At 32.7% G+C, this 22606-nt stretch overlaps 1 protein-coding gene across 1 annotated transcript; it reads right to left on the reverse strand.

Annotated features, from left to right (window-relative positions):
• Positions 1 to 9943: 9943 nt before the first annotated feature.
• Positions 9944 to 10579, reverse strand: LOC131638869 (NAC domain-containing protein 96-like). The gene is made up of 2 exons (XM_058909414.1): positions 10167 to 10579; positions 9944 to 10058 (listed from the first exon to the last, which is right to left on the reverse strand). The coding sequence occupies exons 1-2, from the start codon at positions 10577 to 10579 to the stop codon at positions 9944 to 9946; spliced, it is 528 nt and encodes a 175-aa protein (XP_058765397.1).
• Between the last annotated feature and the right edge of the window lie 12027 nt (positions 10580 to 22606).

Genomic DNA, 22606 nt, shown 5'->3' on the forward strand with positions numbered 1-22606 from the left:
ACATGTCAGTAATAGTGAATGGTAGTACCTCAAAAGATTTTAAGGTGGAGAGAGGTTTTCACCAAGGAGACTCTATATCTCTATTCTAGTTCGTATTGTTTATGGAGGTTCTATCGGGTCTCATGAGGAAGGCGAGTTTTAAGATCAATGAGGACGAGGAGGTGAATATACTCCAATTCCCGGATGACACATTTTTTATGAAGGATGGTGGTTGTGAAAATCTTTGGAGTATGAAAGCCATTTTTAGGGGTTTTGAATTGAAGTCGGGTTTGAAAGTTAACTTTAATAAAAGCAAGATTAATGGTATAAATGTGGGAGAGTGGCTCTTAAATGCGGCATCATATTTCCTCTCATACAATATTGATAATCTCCCTTTCAAATTTCTTGGAGTTAAGGTGGGTGAGAGTCCTAGGAAGGTATCGACATGGAGGGACTTAATCAATCATTTGAAGAAAAGGTTGGTCGTGAGGAAAGGTAAGCATATTTCTATTGCGGGTCATGTGGTCATGATAAATTTGCTTTTAAATGCTCTAACAATTTATTTTTTATCCTTCTACAAAGCGCCTTCCAAAGTATTAAGCGAGATTCGAAGTATTTAAAGCAACTTCTTGTAGTGCGGTTGTGAGAATAAAAGGTTGGTTCATTAGGTTTCTTGGGATATTGTGTGTAAACCTTGTGACGAAGGAGGCCTTGGAGTAAAAATTGTGGAAACTTTAAATTTGGCACTTTTGATTAAATGGAAGTGGCGGGTATTGAAGGAGGAAAGTGCAGTTTCGTGTAATATCTTAAGAAGTAGATACGGGAATATGGCGTTAAAAGTTCTTATTGGTGACAAAACTGTGTTGAGCACTCGAGATTCTATTTGGTCGAGAGATCCTTTGTTATCCGACATTTGTATTATTTTATCGGGTAATCCATTTACAGGAGCAGTTAATTGCATGGCGGGGAATGGAACGGGAACTCGTTTTTGGAGATCCGGTTGGCTCGGTGTCCAACCTCTGAAGGAGGAATTTTCTAAAATTTTCGAAAATGTTGTTGATGCACAGGGAAGCATAGTACCGTTCGATTCTTGGGCAAGGACAATTTGGAGTTGGAATTTTTCAGCTATGGTTTTAGATAGCAGTAGTTTACTGGTTTATATACGGCAGAAATTTGTGGCCACGGTTCAGGAAAGGGAGCTCTATGAAAATGTATTGGATACCTTTGAATGAAGGATATTAGTTACCAGAAATAATTTTTCTGCCTGATCCTATTTTCAGCTGTTTTGTGAGAAGGGTGATGCTTCACCTTTTTCCGCGGAAGTGGTGAAGGCCATCAACCATTTGTGGAAGGTTAATGTACTGTCAAAAGTGAATATATTCGGGTGGAGATTTCTCCTTAATATGATATCGACAAAAGACCAATTATTTAAGAGGGGTATTTTGACGGAAAGTAGAGATTTAAAGTGTGTCTTTTGTTCGTTGGAAGAGGAAAACTTGGAGCATCTTATGGGCCTTTGTGTGTATGTGGATAGAATTTGGAAGAAGATTTTTGAATGGATTGGATCCATTGAGGAGCTAACGTTGGCGGAGTTCGTTGGTTTTTTTGCCCATTGCTATAAGGTGAAAAGTTCCAATAGAAGGAACATTGTCGCAGTTATTTGGCTAGCAACTGATAAGTGCCAAAAATGTAGTTATTTTGTGTTTGTAAATAGTGGTACTTATCGATACTTTTTGTTAATACCGTTTGAATAATTCCCCGTTTTGTGTATAAATACGTATACTTTGTGAATAGTTGTATTTTCATATAATTTTATACCTTTTGATAGTTTTTGTGTCCTTTTGTAGGTAATCTTGTGTATTTGGAGCATGAGCAATAAAGTTTCGAAGACACGACTTCAAACGCTCGATTTTGAGCAACGGAACCAACTCGTCAACGAATAAAGCTCAAAATCAAAGAATAATAAATCATCAATTTGGTTGATATTTTGTCATTTTTATATAGGAAATTGAATAAGCTTTCCAACGCTTCGAACCGGGCGCAAATCGGAGTTACGGTTCTCAAGTTATGGCCAAAACACTAAAGCTAATTTTTTCAAGTCAGCAGTCAGCGCGCGGCGCGCCCTCCTGCGCGCGACGTGAGCTACACCAGATCCAAAATTGCATAAATAGGGGGAAACACATTTTTTAGGTTATGGTTTTGGGGAATTTGTTCCCAATCCATCAAACCTTCATTTTTTGGTCTAGATAGCTTAGAAAACACCATTGGAGCTTGTAATCGGATGACCGGAGGTCGAATTTCTCATCGTTTGGTGTTGACAAACCAAGAAATGTTTGGTTCCTCTTCTTCTCTTCTCTTTGTATTTATATTTTGGTGAGTTTGTATGTAAATTACTCTAAACCCATGGATGTTTGTTGCTTTTTCTACCAGTTGTATTAAGTTTACTTTATAAATCTTAATCGGTGTTTTTCTGATCTTTTTGCTTAATCGCTTGGATTTATGATGTTATAGAAGTATGCTTCGTGAATCTTGATTAGGAGAATACCTGTTAGTTATAGATTCTAGACATAGGGTTTGGGGTTAACATCCACATAATATCTAACTTTAATGTCTCTGTGTTGTTCGATCGGTTGAGACATCGTCGAAAGAGTAATATAGTTGAACTCTCGTCGGTGTTGCAGAAATGAACATTGATGTGAGGGATATGTGGTGATTCTGATGAGTATTGTAGATTGAGTACGACGGAGTGATAAATTTAAGTTTGTGAGGAGTAGTTTAGATTCAAACTAGATAATTTATTCTCTATCAAGAATGAATTTATTTTATGTTCATATGTTATATTTTTCCTGTTTACTTAGAACCCATTTAACCCAAACTCAAGAACTAAGAATTCGTCGAGCGACAGTTCAATAGCACTAATCTCTGTGGACACGATAATTTCCAGGATAAATACTTCCAAAATTTTGTTGCTTGCTGCTTTATCGCTTCAACAAAATGGCGCTGTTGTCGGGGATTGGTGTTTCTATTGAATTCACATTGTGATAGTTTCTTTGTTTTTGAGTTTTGTGAATATCGTATATTTTTGAATTTCCTTATACTTGTATACTTTTGTATAGTTGATTGTATAGATACATGTTTTGATTTTGTTTGGTGGACTTATAAAACAAGTTGAACTCGGATAGTTCTTTAATTTCCAATCTTCACTTTTCAACTTGTTTAGTTAATTTCACCAAACTTTTGTAAAAATTGTTGTTTTTCTTACGTTACTTGTTTGTTAATACATGTTGTTTACGTATTGTTGTATATTATCTTGTTTCGTAATGTTTGTTCGTGTGTGGTTAGGACACTTTCTTTAGGTTCGCGTTGGGGGAAAGCGTTGGCGTGTAGTGGAGGAAGCTACTATCCGAGCACAATAAAGGCGTCGAGCTTATGACGTAAAACAAACGCTTGTTGGGAGGCACCCCAACGGTTGTATATTTTTCTGTTTTAATTTTCTGCAAATGAGTAGTGTATGTGTTAAGTGGTGGCGCACTGGAAATTCTGATTTTCTGAACTCGTTTAGTTTTTCTGGTGTAGCTCGCGTCGCGCGCAATGAGGGCGCGTCGCGCAGCCTGGGAGCTGAAGAGCTTGGTTTGGCAGAACATAAGGCGCGTCGCGTGTTGAAAGTATATTGGAGTACTTTTAGTTTATCGTTTCCACAGGGATTGGTGCGATATCACCGTCGTTCTATAGTTTATGTTGTCTTGAGTTAAAGTTACTTTGGGTTTGGTTTGGTAAAAGATCATTCACAAATTTAGTAGCAAAGAGTAAAATTAGGAAAGTTCTAAGTTTAGAGAAAAGTATCAAGACTTGATTAAATCGACCTAAAATTGTATGTCTTCCTACAAACATGCGTATGAATTCGTTATCAACCAATACTTCACGTATCGTTCGTCTATACCGTTCGTTTCCGCAACGTTATAGTAAGATTTACCTTATTGTTCAACCAACGATTTCTCAACCGATTGAACAATACAAATAACGTTTTTAAACCGATACAAAGCGATTATCAACCATTAAATCTATGTCTAGACTTAATGTTTGATAGATGATAGAGTTAGATAAAGATTGAAATATTGTATTTCACAAACATTTAAACCATAGAAATTCAAGAATAAACAAACTAGATCATCTATATTGATTAATAACTTGTTCATACACAATATTCATAAGAAAAAAATACAAAAAGTAAGGAGGATTGCATCAAAGCCTTGACACCAAAAGTGTTTAGCTATCCATTGACATGGTAGCTTGCACTAGAGGAAGGAAGGAAGGATAGCAAGCATCAACGGTGATTTCTCGACGATCAATGCTACGATTCTTTGATTACATGTTGAAAGACTGAAATTAGGGTTTCTTAGCTCTCAAAATCATGTAACACCTCTCAAAAATAGAACTGCCCCTTTTATACAAAATTCAATTTCTATCCAGCGCGCGACGCGCGCCTAAGCTCGCGACACGCCCTCTTCATAAATGATCAAACCTCCATAAAGCGCGCATCGCCCGCTCCTTTGCTCGCGCTACGCGGATGCCACTGGATTTTGAACTTATTTTTCCTTTCAGCGTGCGCCGCGCGCTCTAGCTCGCAATGCGCCCTTGAGCAAACTTTGAAACTTTGCCTTTGCAATACTTTCTTCAATCCAAGCCTCTAGTTCCATCCACAAAAGAAAACCTGTACAAAAATCACTAGAAAATAGATTAACAGAAAACGAAAACTAAATTAACTAAAATACTATTATTTACTTCAAAATAAACAGGGATCCAAGAATATGCGATAAAAAATAGTCGAAAGGTACAATATAGAAGAGCAAATATTAACACAATTTGGCACCTAACAACTCTCCCCAACTTAAAACCTTGTTTGTCCTCAAACAAAAAACATGATAAATTACAAGGACATAAAACAACCACAAGATCACAAATTAAAACAAGAACAAATGGGTGGTTCAAATTCCAAAAGCACACATAGCATCATCTTACCCTTACCATAATAACACCATGATTAAGATACTAAGGCTATAAACAAATTCTATGTCAATAATTCCTAAAGCAAAAGAAGTTCAAGAATGAATCACAACCTACACACTTCTCTTGTAAGTGAACTCAAATGAGGATCCTAACACTCACACAACAATGACGCCAACATCCAGAATTAATTATGCATTCATCTAAGCACGAATATTCAAAAAGCGTAAAAGCATGAATCACAAAAGACTTTAAGGTTGTAGCTTGGCTTGGTTAACAAGGAAGTGTCGTTTCTCACGGCCATTGAAACGAAAGTGTCAATACCTAAGAGAGCATTCAATATCACAATTCAATTCACACATCCTTACCAACCGATCTCATTCTTTTATTGCTCAAGAGGTCATCTTACACTTTAGATTCACAAAGCTCTTAGCTTTTATTCTACATATTTTTTTTTCTTTTCTTCTTTTTTTTTTCACTCTTGAGCAATAAATTATTTTCTTCTCTATACCATTACATCTTCTTCTTTTTTTTATTTCTCCCCAACTTGAATATCACCATCACATAATTAAGAATGCTCCCTATTCTAAGGCAAAAAAGAATCAATATTAACCCCATTTCATGGTAGCTATTCAAGGTTAAAAGAAAGTCATCAAGATTCAAATCAAAAATCGGCAATGATAACCGATTGACAATAAGGAAATGATACCGATTGAATCTTGGCAAAACGGTTCTAAGTGGTTAGCAAATACTCACACACTCACCGGGTAGGTTATTTTTGGTAGAGAAGTTATACTCGTAATGCGAAACAAAATGCCTTGATCACCTTCGTGCTTTACATAATTAAATAAAAATGCACGATTAAACATAATAAACACGAGTTAACCGCAGATTGTTGGTATCCACAAAAATAATATATATACAATGGAAAGTCTCCTCACACTAAATATTAGCACTAAAGTGATTCAAATTTGAACTATTTTTACCAAAGAAAATGTTACATCTAATCTGTACAACTAAAAGCATCAAAATCATGGTATCTTAAAGAAACGGTAAAAAGGTACCTTGCACGTACTAATTTCACACTATATCATCACCGCCCCATTTGGTTGTTACAACTCACTTTCATCAAGGAAGCAATTCAACATGTTCCTTTTAATTCAACATTTGGACAACTTATTTTTATCATATATAAACCATAAAATAAAATGCAGATTTTAAAAAACTTAAACTGAATAACCAAAATACCAAAAGAGGTGTAAAATATCCAAAAAGGCTTAAATTTAGCCTGAAATCACCAAAAAATTCAAACTACCTCATCATTAAAAGGATGGCACAAAAGATTCTAAAAATAAAAACTATGCGAGGAAAAGAAATAAAACTGAAATATAAATAAATACTACAAAATACATCTCACTCCTCCTCGGACCCGAAATCATCATCATCACCATGAACAGCTCCCCCCTGAGAACCTGGCATGTCCTCAGGCCAACGCGCATAAGCCTCCAAATCATCTCTGGAACCAACGGGCTGCTGCAGAGAAAGATGCTGAATAGAATCCTGAATAAACATGAAAGCTCTCTGGTGAGCCATATGCATCTGCCAGTTCCAGTCACCAGCCTGCCCTAACTGTGGCATAGCAGGCGGAGTAGCAGCAACGGGAATGACCTCAGCAGCAGGAGCACCACCTGCAGGAGCAGGATCTGAAGAACAAAACCTGTTAGCAAAAGCATCAAGAATGACTCCATCCATGGGAAGCAATCCCCCAGATGGAAATCTAACACCTGTTTTCCTGTACAAACCCATAATCAGGCCGGGAAAAATCAACCGACACTTGGCCCTATCACCATAACTAGTACCATTAAGCGCAACCCTCTTCAACTCATTTGCCACTATCCTGGCAATGTCCACCTCCTCACCCATCAGAATAAAGTACACAAGACCAGCAGTGTCCATCGTGATTGTAGTGGTGTGACTTCGTGGCCTTAAATTATAAAGGACCACGGAAGTCACCAGTTGAGCACTAAAAGTAAGATTACGACAAGTGAAGGTCTTCAGATGGCCGGTGGTCGTCAAATCATAAGTACGTCTCGGATGACACAACTTCTCCCTCATTGCTTCAGCATCCCAATTTTCTCGATTCAACCGATGATGATGCTTACACTCTTCCGTCAAGGCAAGAGGATCATCCGGAAAATCAAAAATAGCATCCTTTGAAAAGTCGATTTCCTTCCCTCGCACCCACGTCTTAAATGTGAATGCCTCAGAAGGAATCCAGCTACCTGAAGGCAAAGCGTTAGCATAAAACCCTAAGGATTTATACCTGATAGAACTTGCCCGGCTCATATAACTTGTCCCAGCAAGTGTCACTCAAATAGCTCCAAGCAACTGAAAAGTTTCCTCCCTCACTAGGTACCGCTGTCCTCTTGTGCCAAACCGTGCGTCCTTTCAGGTCTTCATGCCTAGCTTCCTGCTCAGGACCACGGAACCGTGTGTGATCATACCGCGCTTAGGAACCAGAGGATTAACCGGCAACACAATTTTTCTTTTTCGCCGGAGGAACCATCTGCACACAACAACGACACACACAAAAATCGATCCAATTGGTCAGCACAAAATTACTAACAGTTACAGCACTATTAATTACCAGTTAGAACCGCAAAACAGAGTTATGCACAACAGAACAGAAGCAAAACTAAAAAAAAAAACAAGATTCTTGCACCTTTAGTAATCTTGTAAACTTAGGACATTTTTAGGTTTGGAATACCCTACCTCTCATTTGCTTTAGGATGTTGGGACTTTCCAGCTTGTAATCGAGAGGAGTATCCCTTCTACTCCCAATGTTTTGCTGATTTTATAAATTAATTTATTATATTTAATAATTTAGCTTAAGTGCTATTACTATATTGGTAATTTTAGAATTTTATTAGTTATATAAATATGAAAGAATATAAAGGAAGCATTTTAAATAACTAATGTTTTTCTTTCGAATTTAAGAAATTAAATCAATCTATTTTCAAACTCTCATTTATTCCATTGGCTCTGATCCAACTACGATCCATAATAAAATACTACTTCCTCTACTATATAAAAGCTATTTCACAACGGTTAGAAAAGGATACCACCATACCCGATCAACCGTTGTGAAGTAAGGGGTGGTTATATGTATGGTATTTTCTACCATGATGGTGCGATCGTGATTATAAACTATGTAATGCACTACCTGTCTCAGCAATTACTTCAAACAACAATTGTGACATACTTTTATGCATAACATTTAACAATGATTGTTATAAACAACCATTATGATATATACACTAAACTTATTATAATTAATGTGGAATGCTTATTTTTCCAATACTCATTAAACATATAACATTGTAATCTGATCTACAACAGTTTAATATAATAAATTAAGTTATATTAGAAGAACAAGTTACATGTTCAAGGCTAAATAAGAAATCTTCAGCTCCTTATCCTCATTTTTCTCTTTAATGATTAAAACTTGGTCTACTAATCCTAGTTCTTCAACCTCCCCTTCATTCACCACTAGTTCATTTTGCAATATATTATTTACTTTGCAAACAAAATTAGAGATGGAGGAAGGGGCGGTTGAAGAACTAGATATGTTAAACCAAGATTTAACGATTAAAGAGTGAAATGCATATAATAGGCTAAAGAATTCTTGTCAAAAATTGAACGTGTAACTTGTTTTCTAATATAACTTTAACAATTATATTATGATTCTCTAATGCAATATGAAAAGTTATATATTCGATAAGTTGTTGGAAAAATACTCAACCTCTAGACCCGTTGAACTTCTCCTCATGGAATTAACTCTTTCCTTCATAAAATAAAATTAACTCTATAGAATTGTCAAGAATTAATAAAATTCACCCGTTGAACTTCACTAATGCAATATAAAATTGTCAATGAAAAATATTTTCCTTTTTGCGACTCAATAGAATTAACTCTTTACTTCTTCATAAAATAAAATTCAAAATATCTTTTTGGTGGGTTAGTTTTTATGGGAGTTAATATTTTAAATTTTCACATTTAACCATCAGTATCTTTTGTTTATATATTGCACAAGTCTCACATAAATTATGTAAAATTCTATGTTTTCTTTTGAAGAGAAAATGATAATTTATTCAAAAAATAGGGGTGAAGAATCACCAAAGCACAACAAAGGTAGCCACACGATGACGCGAATCACAATAAATGTCATAAGATATAAAGAAGAAAATTAAACAGCAAAACCATACCTTAAATTAAACATATATAACTTTTTTAATATATATTTTATATGGAAGAAAGTAATTTTTAACATTTATTCATTGAAGATATAAAAATGAAACTAAAATTTATTTTCGAATGGTAAACAGTTTTGACAAATTTAATATATGATATTTATTATATGATATTCATTATTACTGATAGACAACTCATATATTTTGCATTTCTTAAGATAGATGGCAATTGTTTTGTAATTTCGTTCTTCTCTTCGGTTTATTCCGATTTTTGTAAGAGGGATTGAGTACCCCTAGTACTCCTTATATTATATTCCTTGATTAAAAAAAAAATATATATATATATATATATATATATATATATATATATATATATATATATATATATATATATATATATATATATATATATATTAGGCCCCAAAGTAAAAAATTTGATCCCAAAGTAAAATAAGTGTAGAGTGTACAAAGAAATAAGTTGCAACAATCAAAATATAAAAATAAACAAGAAAATAAAAGTAAAAAACAAATTTGAAAAAAAAAGAATAAAATATACAATAGAGATCACAACATAATAGTCCGACAAAATTGTATAATAATTGACAAATTTATTATTACTCAAAATCCACAAAACATTATAAGAATCGCGTAAAAACAAGCTGGAAAGTCATGCTATTATTCAAATACAACATATTCCTCTTTGAATGCATTCATACATAGAATTTCTCAAGCTCGTTATCACTTTCATCACAATCAGTTTCATCAACATCAGATAAAGGCCCAAATTCATCATCCACGTCCATCTCTATTGGGCAATCAAATATTCTACAAAGAACAAAACCAGCCTACAAAATAATTAATTGAATGTCGTTAGAAGTTAACAAAAGTTACAAAACTAAGAAAAGAGTTAGTTTTCCCAAATATGATACCTACGGATTGTCTGCCAAAGCATATTCATACATAGTCCAATTAGTTCTTTCTGAATCATTTGGGGATTTTCCAAGATAGAAAACAAAGAGAGTTTTAGTTCCTAAAACTATGTTATCTGCATTAGTAATATTACGAACATTTCCTTTCTTCTTCCAAAACCCGGTCTTGCAATGTCTTCTTTCCTCGTAAATTTTTGTAGTAAAACAGTACCAGTGCCAGTGCCTACCATTGTAGATTGAATAGGATGACGCGGGAGACAATTCGAAGGGATCAGAGTCATATAGGTTCATCTCTTTAATCATGTGTGAGCCATTGAAAATATGGAGCTCTTCGTTATTTTTGTTGGCAAGGTAATAGCCAATAAGAATCTCATCATTAGGAATGAAAACAACACCAGGTGGAAGAAAAGCAGCCATTTCAAATGAAATGAGAGACAAAGTTAGAGATATTATGAATTCTTAGTGTGAGTTGTTGAAGATCATAAACTCCCTGATCAGAGCAGACTCCGAGACTCCAATTAATATTTGTTCATGATCTCAGCCAGCCTGTCTGCAATAAAAATCTGCATATTAATGATCCCAATTAGCATATTATATATTGTTTTAAAATAAAAGGGATTGAAACTACCAAGATGAACAGAACAAAACATAGATGCAAAACAAAATGTTACTCACCATAACCAATGTAGATACAAGCACCTTCCTTCCTTTGTGTGTTTATTCCTCGTACTGGCTTGACTGGACTTGGCTTGGATTAGAGAGAAATGAAATGATAGATATTGGATAAACAAAGAGACCAGAATGAATATAATAAATACCAGCAAGAATGTGCCAGAAAGGAAATAGTTTAGAGATATTATTTCTTTAATGTTGAAAATTTTGTTAATTAACTGTTTCTTTTTTAACGAAAAATATTCATTTATAACGTTAATGAAATTCTTTTTTTGGAACTAAATTATTATAATTCCTTCTTAGGAATTTAACTATTTTTTTTTTTTAAATTTCTATCTTATATAATTTTATTTTAAAATTTTACTATATAAGATAAGTTTACATTTTCTATTCTATAATTTTGAAAAAAATTTCTATCTTATATGATTTTGTTTTAAAATTTCTATATTAAAAATTAAACAGTTATGTTTTAATTTTTTATATCATATAAATTTTCATTTTTAATTTTTTTTCTATATTATGTAATTTTCTACTTAATTTATTTTTTTATTTAAATTTCTTCTATCTTTGTTAATTTTTCTATTTTAAATTAATTTTCCTCACTTATATATTTTCTATCTTAAATTAATTGTTGAAATTACTTTCTATGTTATCAAAAAAATAGAAAAGAGTTAGTTTTCCAAAACCTCATACATGCCACTTGTCTGCCAAAGTATACTCATACATAGTTCAATTGGTTCTTTCAGAATCACAGGTAGATTTAACAAAATAGAAAACAAAAAGAGTTTTAGTTCCCAAGACTATATTATCTGTTTTAGTAATTTCATGAACATATCACTTTTTCAAAAAATCGGCTTTACAAATTGTTCTTTCCACGTTAATTTTTGTAGTAAAACAATAAAACTACATATAATTGTTGAGGGAATAGGATGATGCAAGATGAAATTCGAAAGGATCAGAGTCATATACATTCATCTCTTTAATCATATGCTGGAGCTCTTCATTGTTTTTTTGGCAAGGTAATAGCCAATAAGAATCGCATCAAGATGAATGAAAATAGCACCAGGTGGAAGAAAATCGACAGTTGAAAATGAAAAGAAAGACAAACTAAGTGAGATTATGACGTCTAAGTGTGAGAGAGAAGAATTTAAGGAGAGGTCAAAATTATAATGAGATATGAGAACAATATTTCTGTCTCAAAAAGTTTAAGCAAATTCCATAATCTAAGTGTACCACAACCAATTTTCTTTTTAATTGACAAAGATAACAAATTTTTGACTATGAGTCGACTGAAAAAAAAAATTCTTTTTAAAAAATCAAATTCATGAATCCTAGTGATTAACAATCATCAAGCCATAAAGAAAAATCCCTTTGTTACTATTTTCCATTTTAAATTGTTAATGAAAACGATTTTCTTTTTGCAAGTCAATAGAATTATTTGTTAACCTTTTGATAAATGAAAATTCAACATTGTAACACTGCTGCATAATACCATCTAGAATCATCGCCTAAATGACATCCAGAAATGTATTAAATCAAAGTATATAAGAAATAATACAACAAATGTCCAGTAACTAAATCATAATAGAAACAGACATCTAGTTCTTCAACCTACGGGTCTTCTTGCCGATTCTCCAGCTCTTGCATCCTACTTGAAAATAACAACATGATATGGATGAGATTACTTAATCTCATTGGAGTTCCCAATTCTATGGGTCCAAGGACGAATCTATGTATGTTGTTGTTGCTACGTTGAAATGTATTAAGTGGTTGCTATGTTGTTAGTTGTTATTTCGCAAAGATGTTGAATGATTATCACATGTATTTGGTTGAATCGTTGTTGTGTTATCTTTATGTCTGGATGAGTGGTAATCGAAGTGTTTCCACACATGAATTGGGGGTCGGAGAGTAAGACACGAGAGTGGTATCTAGAGTTGTGTACGCCAAGTAAACTTTTGAGGACGAAAATATTGTAAGTGCGGGAGAGTTGTAACGCCCCGAATATTTTATTTATTATTTTAATCGGTTGTCTGTGATATAATATTGTGACATTTGATAATTGTACGGTATTGTTATTGAGCTACCTTGTTTGGAGCAGTGGCTTTAAAAGTAGAACTAAGGTAGTGGGGTTTGTGTGCAAAAGTTTAGAAGTTGGTGGTGTAGACAGTATAACTAATTGAATTATATTAGTTAATAATTATTTAGTTATTTAATATTAGGTGGATAGGGAGCATATCAAGTAAGAGCATTTTTAAATGAGAGATAAGAGGGAGAAATATCAACCATTAGATTCACTAAGAGAGATAGATTAACAGCCTCATTAATGTATTAACATTCTCTCTCTTGATGAATCCAATTATTAATATTTATTACTCTCATCTCTCATTATAAAATATTCTCACTTGATATGCTCCCTAGGTGGATATTATTTAATTAAGTATTTGGTAGAAATTATTACTATTTAGTAGTAATAATATTAATAATATAATAAAATAATAGAAAAGGGGAAGAGGAGGGGAGAAGTTATCATTTAAGTAAAAAAGAGAAAGAACGGAAGAAGGGAGAAGAGGAAAAACTAGGGCTCAAGAAGGGAGAACGCCAAAGTAGAGGTTGAAACACTCATCTCTAAGAATACCAAAGTAAGGGTGGGGTTCCAACTCTCAAATAGGTGGGTTAACTGTGGGTATGTAGGATTAATGTATGTTAGGTTTTGGTGTAGGATATTTGTAAATGATTCTTAAAATTGTGTGCGTTTTGATGAAATTAATGATGATTTGATGTATTAATTGCTTCTAATTGATGTAAAGAATGTATAATGATTTGAGATATTGTTCTATGGGATAAATATGAGTAATTAAGATGATTTTGAGGTTGTACCGTGTTGGATTCGAGTGGAATAGGGTTTGTTTAGGTGTAGGAATTTACATCAGAAATTAAACACAAGACAACTATGCGTCAACCTGAACAAGCTTTGCGTCGACCCATGCATGCCAAATATTCAGTATGCGTCGACTTGTGAGTCGACCTGGGCACAATCGAGGGAGACAGAATCCATATTTTCCAGCGATGCACATCGACCTGAGCAGACTTTGCGTCGACTCATGTAGGCCAAGGACACAGTATGCGTCGACTTGAGAGTCGACCTGAGCAGTCCCGAGTGACATCCAATTTGCCTGACATATTTTTCTAAGGTCATAACTTGAGTTTCCGAACTCCGATTGATGCGCCTTTCAAAGAGTTGAAAAGCTAACGCGATGATGAATGACCTATAACTTAATAGGATAAAATGATTTATAGAATGTAGTCTCCTAGTTCTTGTATTAAGATTGAGTGATGAGACGATATAGTGATAACATAGTAAGTATGCTTTTTGCTATGAAATGACGTAACCATGTCATGATATAACTTGATGCCTGTTTTCCTTATGATGATATGAAGTTATTAATTTGATGATGTGTGTTTTCCTGATGATGAGATAATGATGCCTTGTGTTGAATTAACAATAAGTATGCTTTTATTATGAAGTTGAATTAAATGTATCATGTCGTTACTTGACTTGTGTATTATGATGTTTGATGTTATTGTGTTGATATATGTATGTATGAAAAATGATTATTTTGGTCGGAGGCTTAAGCCTTGTGTGTTAGTGTTGTATGAAGTGTGATGAATATTGTTGTGATTAAACGTGATAGTGTTGTATGAATGAACTGCATCATATATTTCATGATGATGATGCTGTTGTTGGCTTGGAATGACGTAACGTTGATGGCTTATGCCATGTAGTTGCATGAGTATGTAGTTGCATGTTGGCGTTGCATGTATTCCGGACTTTCCTTTGTTTTAGAATGTAGGGGCTTTCCGGTTGTTTTTCGGGAGAAATATCTTTTATACTCTCTTAAATGATTGTTGCCTATTTAAAAAAAAAAGTCTTTGAACCGTTCAACAAAGAGTCAGATTGCAAAGATTTTAGACCCCAAAGTAAAATAAGAGTAGAAAATAACAAAGAATAATTTGCAACAATTAAAATATAATAATAAATAAGCCATAACATGAAAATTAAATAACAAATACTTAAAAACAGAGTAAATATACAATAGAGATCACAAAACTTATTATAACTCAAAATCCATAAAACATTAAAAGAATTACTTAAAAACAAACTCAAATCCAGGCTTTATCAAACTACAATATGTCAATGTCTCTTTCTGACTCCATTCATAAGTAGAATTTCTATAGCTCATTATCACTTGCATCACAATCAGTCTCATCAACATCAGATATAGGCCCAAACTCATTATCCACGTCCATCTCTATTGGGCATTCAAATACTCTACAAAGAACAAAACGAGCCTGCAAAATAATTAATTGAAAGTCGTTAGATTTTAACAAAACTAAGAAAATCGTTACTTTTCCCAAATATCATACCTGAGGATTGTCTGCCAAAGCATATTCATACATAGTCCAATTAGTTCTTTCGGAATCATTTGGGGATTTTCCAAGATAGAAAACAAAGAGAGTTTTAGTTCCTAAAACTACGTTATCTGCATTAGTAATGTTACGAACATTTCCTTTCTTCTTCCAAAATCCGGTCTTGCAATGTCTTCTTTCCTCGTTAAATTTTGCAGTAAAACATACCAGTGCCAGTGCCTATCATTGTAGATTGAATAGGATGACGCTGGAGACAATTCGAAGGGATCAGTGTCATATAGGTTCATCTCTTTAATCATGTGTGAGCCATTAAAAATATGGAGCTCTTCATTATTTTTGTTGGCAAGGTAATAGCCAATAAGAATCTCATCATTGGGAATGAAAACAACACCTGGTGGAAGAAAAGCAGCCATCGCAAATAAATCGAGAGGAAACTTTAGAGAGATTGTAAACTGTTACAGTGAGAAGTATATGGCTGAAGGAGGAGGGTGAAAATTTATAATTGATTATGAGAGATTATGGTTTAAGGAGTAAGGTGAAAATATGTAAATGGGTTTGACAATCACAGGGACGCATATGGTTGCGCAACATTATAAAAGCATCATATATTATCTATTTCAAATTTTAATGGTAAAAGTTATAAGTTGTTAATTTTTGTGAGTATAAAGAAGAAAAAAACTTTTTTCCTTTTTTGGGAAATTGAATTCATGAATCTTGCTAACATTTTCCTTTTCGAAATGTCCTAAAATACCAATTTCCATTTTGAGAATCAAAATTAAAAATACTTCCTTTTAGAGGTATCATAATTCATCTTAATATGAAAATTACTATTTTATTTTAATTCAAATTCATGAATCTTGCTAACATTTTTCTTATTGAATTGTCAAAGAATACCAGATTCAATTTTAAGAGTCAAAAGAAAAAAATGTTTCCTCTTTGAGGTATCGTAATACATCTAAATATGGACAATACTATTATTTTAGAAATTGATTTAGGTTTTGTATGAGTTATTTTTTTAAAATTGCAGATTAGACATACCTATTTTTTGTGTATATTGCAAGTGTGTCACATAAATTGAAGAAAAAAAATTCTATTACCAAAATATGATTAAAAATGCCTTAGGTATAAGACGATGCAAGAATAAATTCAAAAGAGTCAGACTTGTACAAACTCATCTCTTTGATAAGTAATTGTAAATCTAAATCTCTTCATATTTTTTTGTGACTATGAAAATAGCAAACGAGAAGGTTGTCAGAGGGGACAAAATGAGTTCCTTTTGGAAACAAAGTGGCCATTGAAGTGGAAATAAGATAAAAATTTAGAGATTTAAATTTTAGTGTGAGTTTATGTTTCAAGAGTATAAGAAATTGTGTCGTGTAAGAATCTAGCTCCTTTTAGTGAAGAAGGCGGCAATTTTAAATCTAATCACAATAAATTTTTATTTCAAATATTCCTAATAAGCAATAACCACCAGACAATGTACAACTACATAACATGTTAAAAATTTCCACCACTACCACCTTCAATTCCCGTGGAGCACTTGCAACAACAACTCCAATGTCCGATACAACAATAGAATAATAATCAAAACTGAAATAGTTGCATTTTTTTTTAATAAGCAAAACGAAATTTTTTATATAGTTGCATTGAAAGTTGTGAAATTTTTAATATGTTTCTATTTTAGATTTTTAGTTTTTACTTCTTTATAACTTGCGTGGTTTAAGGGTATGAATCTTTGCGGCTGTAAGCTTGAGGTTTATATAAAAGAAAAATTTATTAGTTGTCAATAGATCTCTCTTTGAAGTCATGCTTTTATTCAACTATAACATATTTCTCTTTGAATGCATTCATACGTCGAATTTCTCAAACTCCTTATCACTTTCATCAACATCAGATAAAGGTTCAAATTCATTATCCACGCCCATTTCTATTCGGCAATCAAATATGTAACTTTTTAAATATATATTTTATATGGAAGAAAATAATTTTTTACATTTATTTATTGAAGATATAAAAATGAAACTAAAATTTACTTTCAAATGGTATACAGTTTTGACAAATTTAATATTTGATATTTATTATATGGTATTCATTATTACCGATAGACAACTCATAAATTTTAGACCCCAAACTAAAATATTAGATCCCAAAGTAAAATAAGTGAGAGCGTACAAAGAAATAAGTTGCAACAATCAAAGTATATAAAAATAAACAAGAAAATAAAAGTAAAAAAAAATTGCAAAAAAAAGAATAAAATATACAATAGAGATCACAACATAATCGTCCGACAAAATTGTGTAATAATTGACAAATTTATTATTACTCAAAATTCACAAAACATTATAAGAATCGCGTAAATAGCCTGACAAAATTGTGTAATAATTGACAAATTTATTATTACTCAAAATTCACAAAACATTATAAGAAACGCATAAAAACAAACGAAAGTCATGCTTTTATTTAACTATAACATATCTCTCTCTTTTTTTTTTTATCAAAGGGAGGGCCTAAGCCCAAGGAACAAAGAGACTACACACACACAATTCTAGGGTACAAGACACCCTTAGAATCTTGATGAAAAAAATCAACAAGCCAACTAGGGATCGTTGGAAAAGACACATAACCAATCCTCAACTCTTTACCGAAGCTAGCAAGACGATTCGCACATCCATTACACTCACGATATATATGACGAATTTCCACCTTCTCTAAAGCACTCATCCAAAAATGGATTTTACGCACCAAATTCCTATTGCTCAAATTGTTTCCACTCCGCCTATTACTAATATCCACAGCTTCTTTCGAATCCGACTCAAGCACTACGAACTTAAAACCTTTCTCCACCACCAACTTCAGCCCCTCATGAATACCCCACAGCTCCGCACACAAGGAATTACTACTACTCACTCCTCTAGCAAAACCCCCACACCATCTTCCCTCCTCATCTCGAATAAGCCCACCACAACCAGATCCTCCATTACTAGAGTGAGCCCCATCAACATTGACTTTGATAAAACCATTATCCGGCCTGCACCACTTAAGTTGAACCTCGATTTTGTCTCGCTCCATGACAAGATTATTACAAGCAGCAGCCTTGTAATGAAGAATATTTGTAGCAATTTCACTAATCAAATCTACAGGTCTACGAAAATTCTCAACGTGCTTTTCTTTATAACGCCAATCCCAAATCGCATGACAAGCTGTGGACCAAAATTCTTGCCAATTGCCAACACCTTGAATGCTAGTAACAAACTTGCCTTCCATATTAAGATGTAACCAATCCTGTATATCAACTGTAAAGAAACAATGAGCAATATCCCTTGGAATAGTTCTATCCCAAATACTTCTAACCTGAATGCAATCTGTAAACACATGCATGGTGCTTTCTAAATAATTACCACACACACCACAAACAGCAGAACTCATCCCAAACTGTCCCATTCGAACTGCCTGCCGTAAGAAGTCTATCATGGTGCAACATCCAAATAAAAAACCGGACTCAAATCTTTGGAGCAATTTAATCAATTTCAACGTAGTGATGAAATTCAGACTCAAATCGGACTGAGTTATGATCATTTACGAACATTTAATCAATTCGGACTGATTGTGAGAAATTCGATGAAACTGATTTGAATCCAAACTCCCTTGTAAAAAAAGAATAAAATATACAATAGAGATCATAACATAATAGTCCAATAAAATTATGTAATAATTGACAAATTTATTATTACTCAAAATCCACAAAACATTATAAGAATCACGTAAAAACAAACTGGAAAGTCATGCTTTTATTCAACTACAACATATCTCTCTTTAAATGCATTCATACGTCAAATTTCTCAAGTTCATTATCACTTTCATCACAATGAGTTTCATCAACATCATATCTAGGCCCAAACTCATTATCCACGTCCATCTCTATTGGGCAATCAAATACTCTACAAAGAACAAAATGAACATGCTAAATAATTAATTGAAATTTGTTAGAAGTTAACAAAAGTTACAAAACTAAGAAAAGAGTTAGTTTTCCCAAATATCTGCGGATTGTCTGTCAAAGCATATTCATACATAGTCCAATTAATTCTTTCTGAATCATTTGGGGATTTTCCAAAATAGAAAATAAAGAGAGTTTTAGTTCCTAAAACTACGTTATCTGCATTAGTAATATTACGAACATTTCCTTTCTTCTTCCAAAACCCGGTCTTGCAATGTATTCTTTCCTCGTTAATTTTTGCAGTAAAACAATACCAGTGCCAGTGTCTACCATTGTAGATTGAATAGGATGACGCGGGAGACAATTCGAAGGGATCAGAGTCATATAGGTTCATCTCTTTAATCATGTGTGAGGCATTGAAAATATGGAGGTCTTTGTTATTTTTGTTGGCAAGGGAATAGCCAATAAGAATCTCATCATTAGGAATGAAAACAACACCAGGTGGAAGAAAAGCAGCCATTTCAAATGAAATGAGAGACAAAGTTAGAGCTATTATGAATTCTTAGTGTGAGATGATAAAGATGATAAGCTCCTTGATTAGAAGAGCAAACTCCAATAAAAATAGATTAATATTTGTTCATCATCTCAGTCAGCCTGTCTGTAATAAAAATATGCATATTGATGATCTCAATTAACATATAATATATTGTTTTAAAATCAAAGGGATTGAAACTAGTTTAGAGAGAAATGAAATGATAGATATTGGATAAACAAAGAGAGCAGAATGAATATAAATACCAGCAAGAATGTGCCAGAAAGGAAATAGTTTAGAGATATTATTCCTTTAATGTTGAAAAATATTCATTTATAACGTTAATGAAATTCATTTTTTGGAACTAAATTATATTTTTGTCGGAGTTAAATAAATGAGTGTTTAATATTTTTAGAATTAAATAATTAAAATTCCTTCTTAGGAATTTAACAAATTTATTTTTATTTTAAAATTTTACTATATAAGATAAGTTTACGTTTTCTATTCTATAATTTTGAAAAAATTTCAATCTTAAATAATTTTTTAAAAGCTTTCTATCCTATATGATTTTGTTTTAAAATTTTTATATTAAAAATTAAATAGTTAAGCTTAAATTTTTTATATTATATAATTTCTCTATTTTAATTTTTTTTCTATAGCATGTCATTTTCTATCTAAATTTTTTAATTAAAATTTCTTCTATCTTAGTTAATTTTTCTATTTGAAATTAATTTTCCTCTCTTATATAATTTTCGATCTTAAATTACTTGTTTGAAATTACTTTCTACCATATATAATTTTTCTATTTTAATTATATTTTTTGAAATAACTTTCTATTTAAATTAGTTTGTTGAAACTTTTTCTATCTTATAGAATTTTTCTAATTTAAATTACTTAGTGGCTATATACAAATACAAATATTAATGTAACCAATTGGTTTGTAAAGATTCAAATAGTGTGAAGCTACCTCTTATCAGGAAGTTTATCAGCATCAACAACTCTACTCGGACTTTTCCATTGGTTTTTAGTTCTCACGTGCTTAAATAAAAAAGAAAAAAATGAAATAACAACAACCAAAATATTATGATAAACAATTAGAAGTAAGGTTAATACTAGTCTTAGATAATATTTTAATGTGTTTACTTATTGTGTAATTTTGAAAGATTTTGTACTATTTCATTTAATTCGGTATTTGAAAAATAAACAGTATATTCATAATTTTTATGGTTTATAATTTCTTGTTTTGTTTTGTTTTGTTTTTATAATTGTATATTATGAAAGTTCACCCCTTACAAATCAATATTTTTGATATAACGAATTTGAAGATTTAAATTGAATTTAATGTAATGCTATACGTGGTTGCGAGAATAAAAATCGGGTTTTTATTTATATTAAGTTCTAATATTCACGACTATGTAAAATCTACACCTATTATTATTGGTGACAATTATATTAACAGATAACTAACATTGTTATCGGTGGTTTTGTTGCAATATTACATTGGTTGTTCTAAAACCCTTAGTTGTAACACAGCCACACTTCTTGACTATTAATATTTTTCTAAAAGGAAGAATGGGCAAAGTTGATGGTGGAGGATAGAGGAAATTTTGTGTTATATGAAAAGTTAAAGAGTTTGAAGAACCGTATAAGAGGATGGAATCGTGAAGTGTTCGGGTGAATTGACTTGAAGGTGAGTGAGTAGGTCGAAAATATTATGTGTTGGATAATTTATTAGTGGATCATCAAGGAGGGGATATAGAAGAATTAGTTAAGGATAGGAGAAATGTTAGGAGTGAGGTGTGGAAATTGTTAAATCTAAAAGAAAATACGCTTAGATTGAAGTCTAGGCAACTTTGGTTGAAGGATGGAGATAAGAATACTTGATTTTTTCATTACTCTCTCAAGGAGAGGAATAGGAGAAATTCCTTAACTTTTGTTGGAAGGGGAAAATGGTTGGGTGGAAGATGTGGATGAAATCAAGTTGTTTGTTCGGAATCACTTTACTAGGTTTTTCAGAGAGGATATTTTGCTTAGACCTATTCCCGAAGGGCTTGATTTTAAGAGGTTAAATGACCAAGATAAAATCTAGTTAGAGAGGCCATTTTCGGAAAAGGAAGTAAAGGATGCGGTGCGATCGTGTGATGGTAACAAAAGGGCCGGTCCGAATGATTATTCTTTAGGTTTTTTTTTGTCAAAATTGGGCGTAGTTAAAAGAGGATGTGATTAATTTTGTTTTGGATTTTTAATAGAGAGCAAAGCTTACGAAGGCTTGTACTTCGTCCTTTCTTACTCTTATTCCGAAGATCTTAAATTCGCAATCGTTGTCCGAGTATATGCCTATATGCCTTGTGGGAAGCTTGTACAAGATTCTTTTTTTTTTGGAAATAAAGATTATATATATATATATAACCAAAAGTCATACAAGCGACCCTGAGGGTCCAGCCAATGGGAACAAACCCAATCCTATTACATCAGTAAAATTGCTAACTTTTCTCTTAGTTTAGGGATAACCCAAACTCTATTCACAATACTATCTATAATTTGTGTAACTATGTCACTATCCATATTTTCTTTTCTATACACTCTATTATCAAACAACATACATTGTTTCAGCAAGAGCCACCTGCAGAAATTTCCTTCTCCAATTTTTGCTCCTACAAACCTTGATAGCTCAATCCTGTTCCTGCATCTAGCCACTCACTTGGTGATTAATATGAATTCAATTCAACACAGCTTGCCATATTGCTTTTGTGCCATTACAGTCAAAAAATAAATGCTGAAGAGTTTCATCAAAGTCACAAAACTCACACTTAGCATCATGGATCATTCCTAATTTCACTAACCTGTATTTGGTTTCAAGTCTTCTATGGCATGCCAA

This window comes from Vicia villosa, unplaced genomic scaffold (genome assembly GCF_029867415.1).
Source record: "Vicia villosa cultivar HV-30 ecotype Madison, WI unplaced genomic scaffold, Vvil1.0 ctg.002453F_1_1, whole genome shotgun sequence".
Taxonomy (NCBI): domain Eukaryota; kingdom Viridiplantae; phylum Streptophyta; class Magnoliopsida; order Fabales; family Fabaceae; genus Vicia; species Vicia villosa.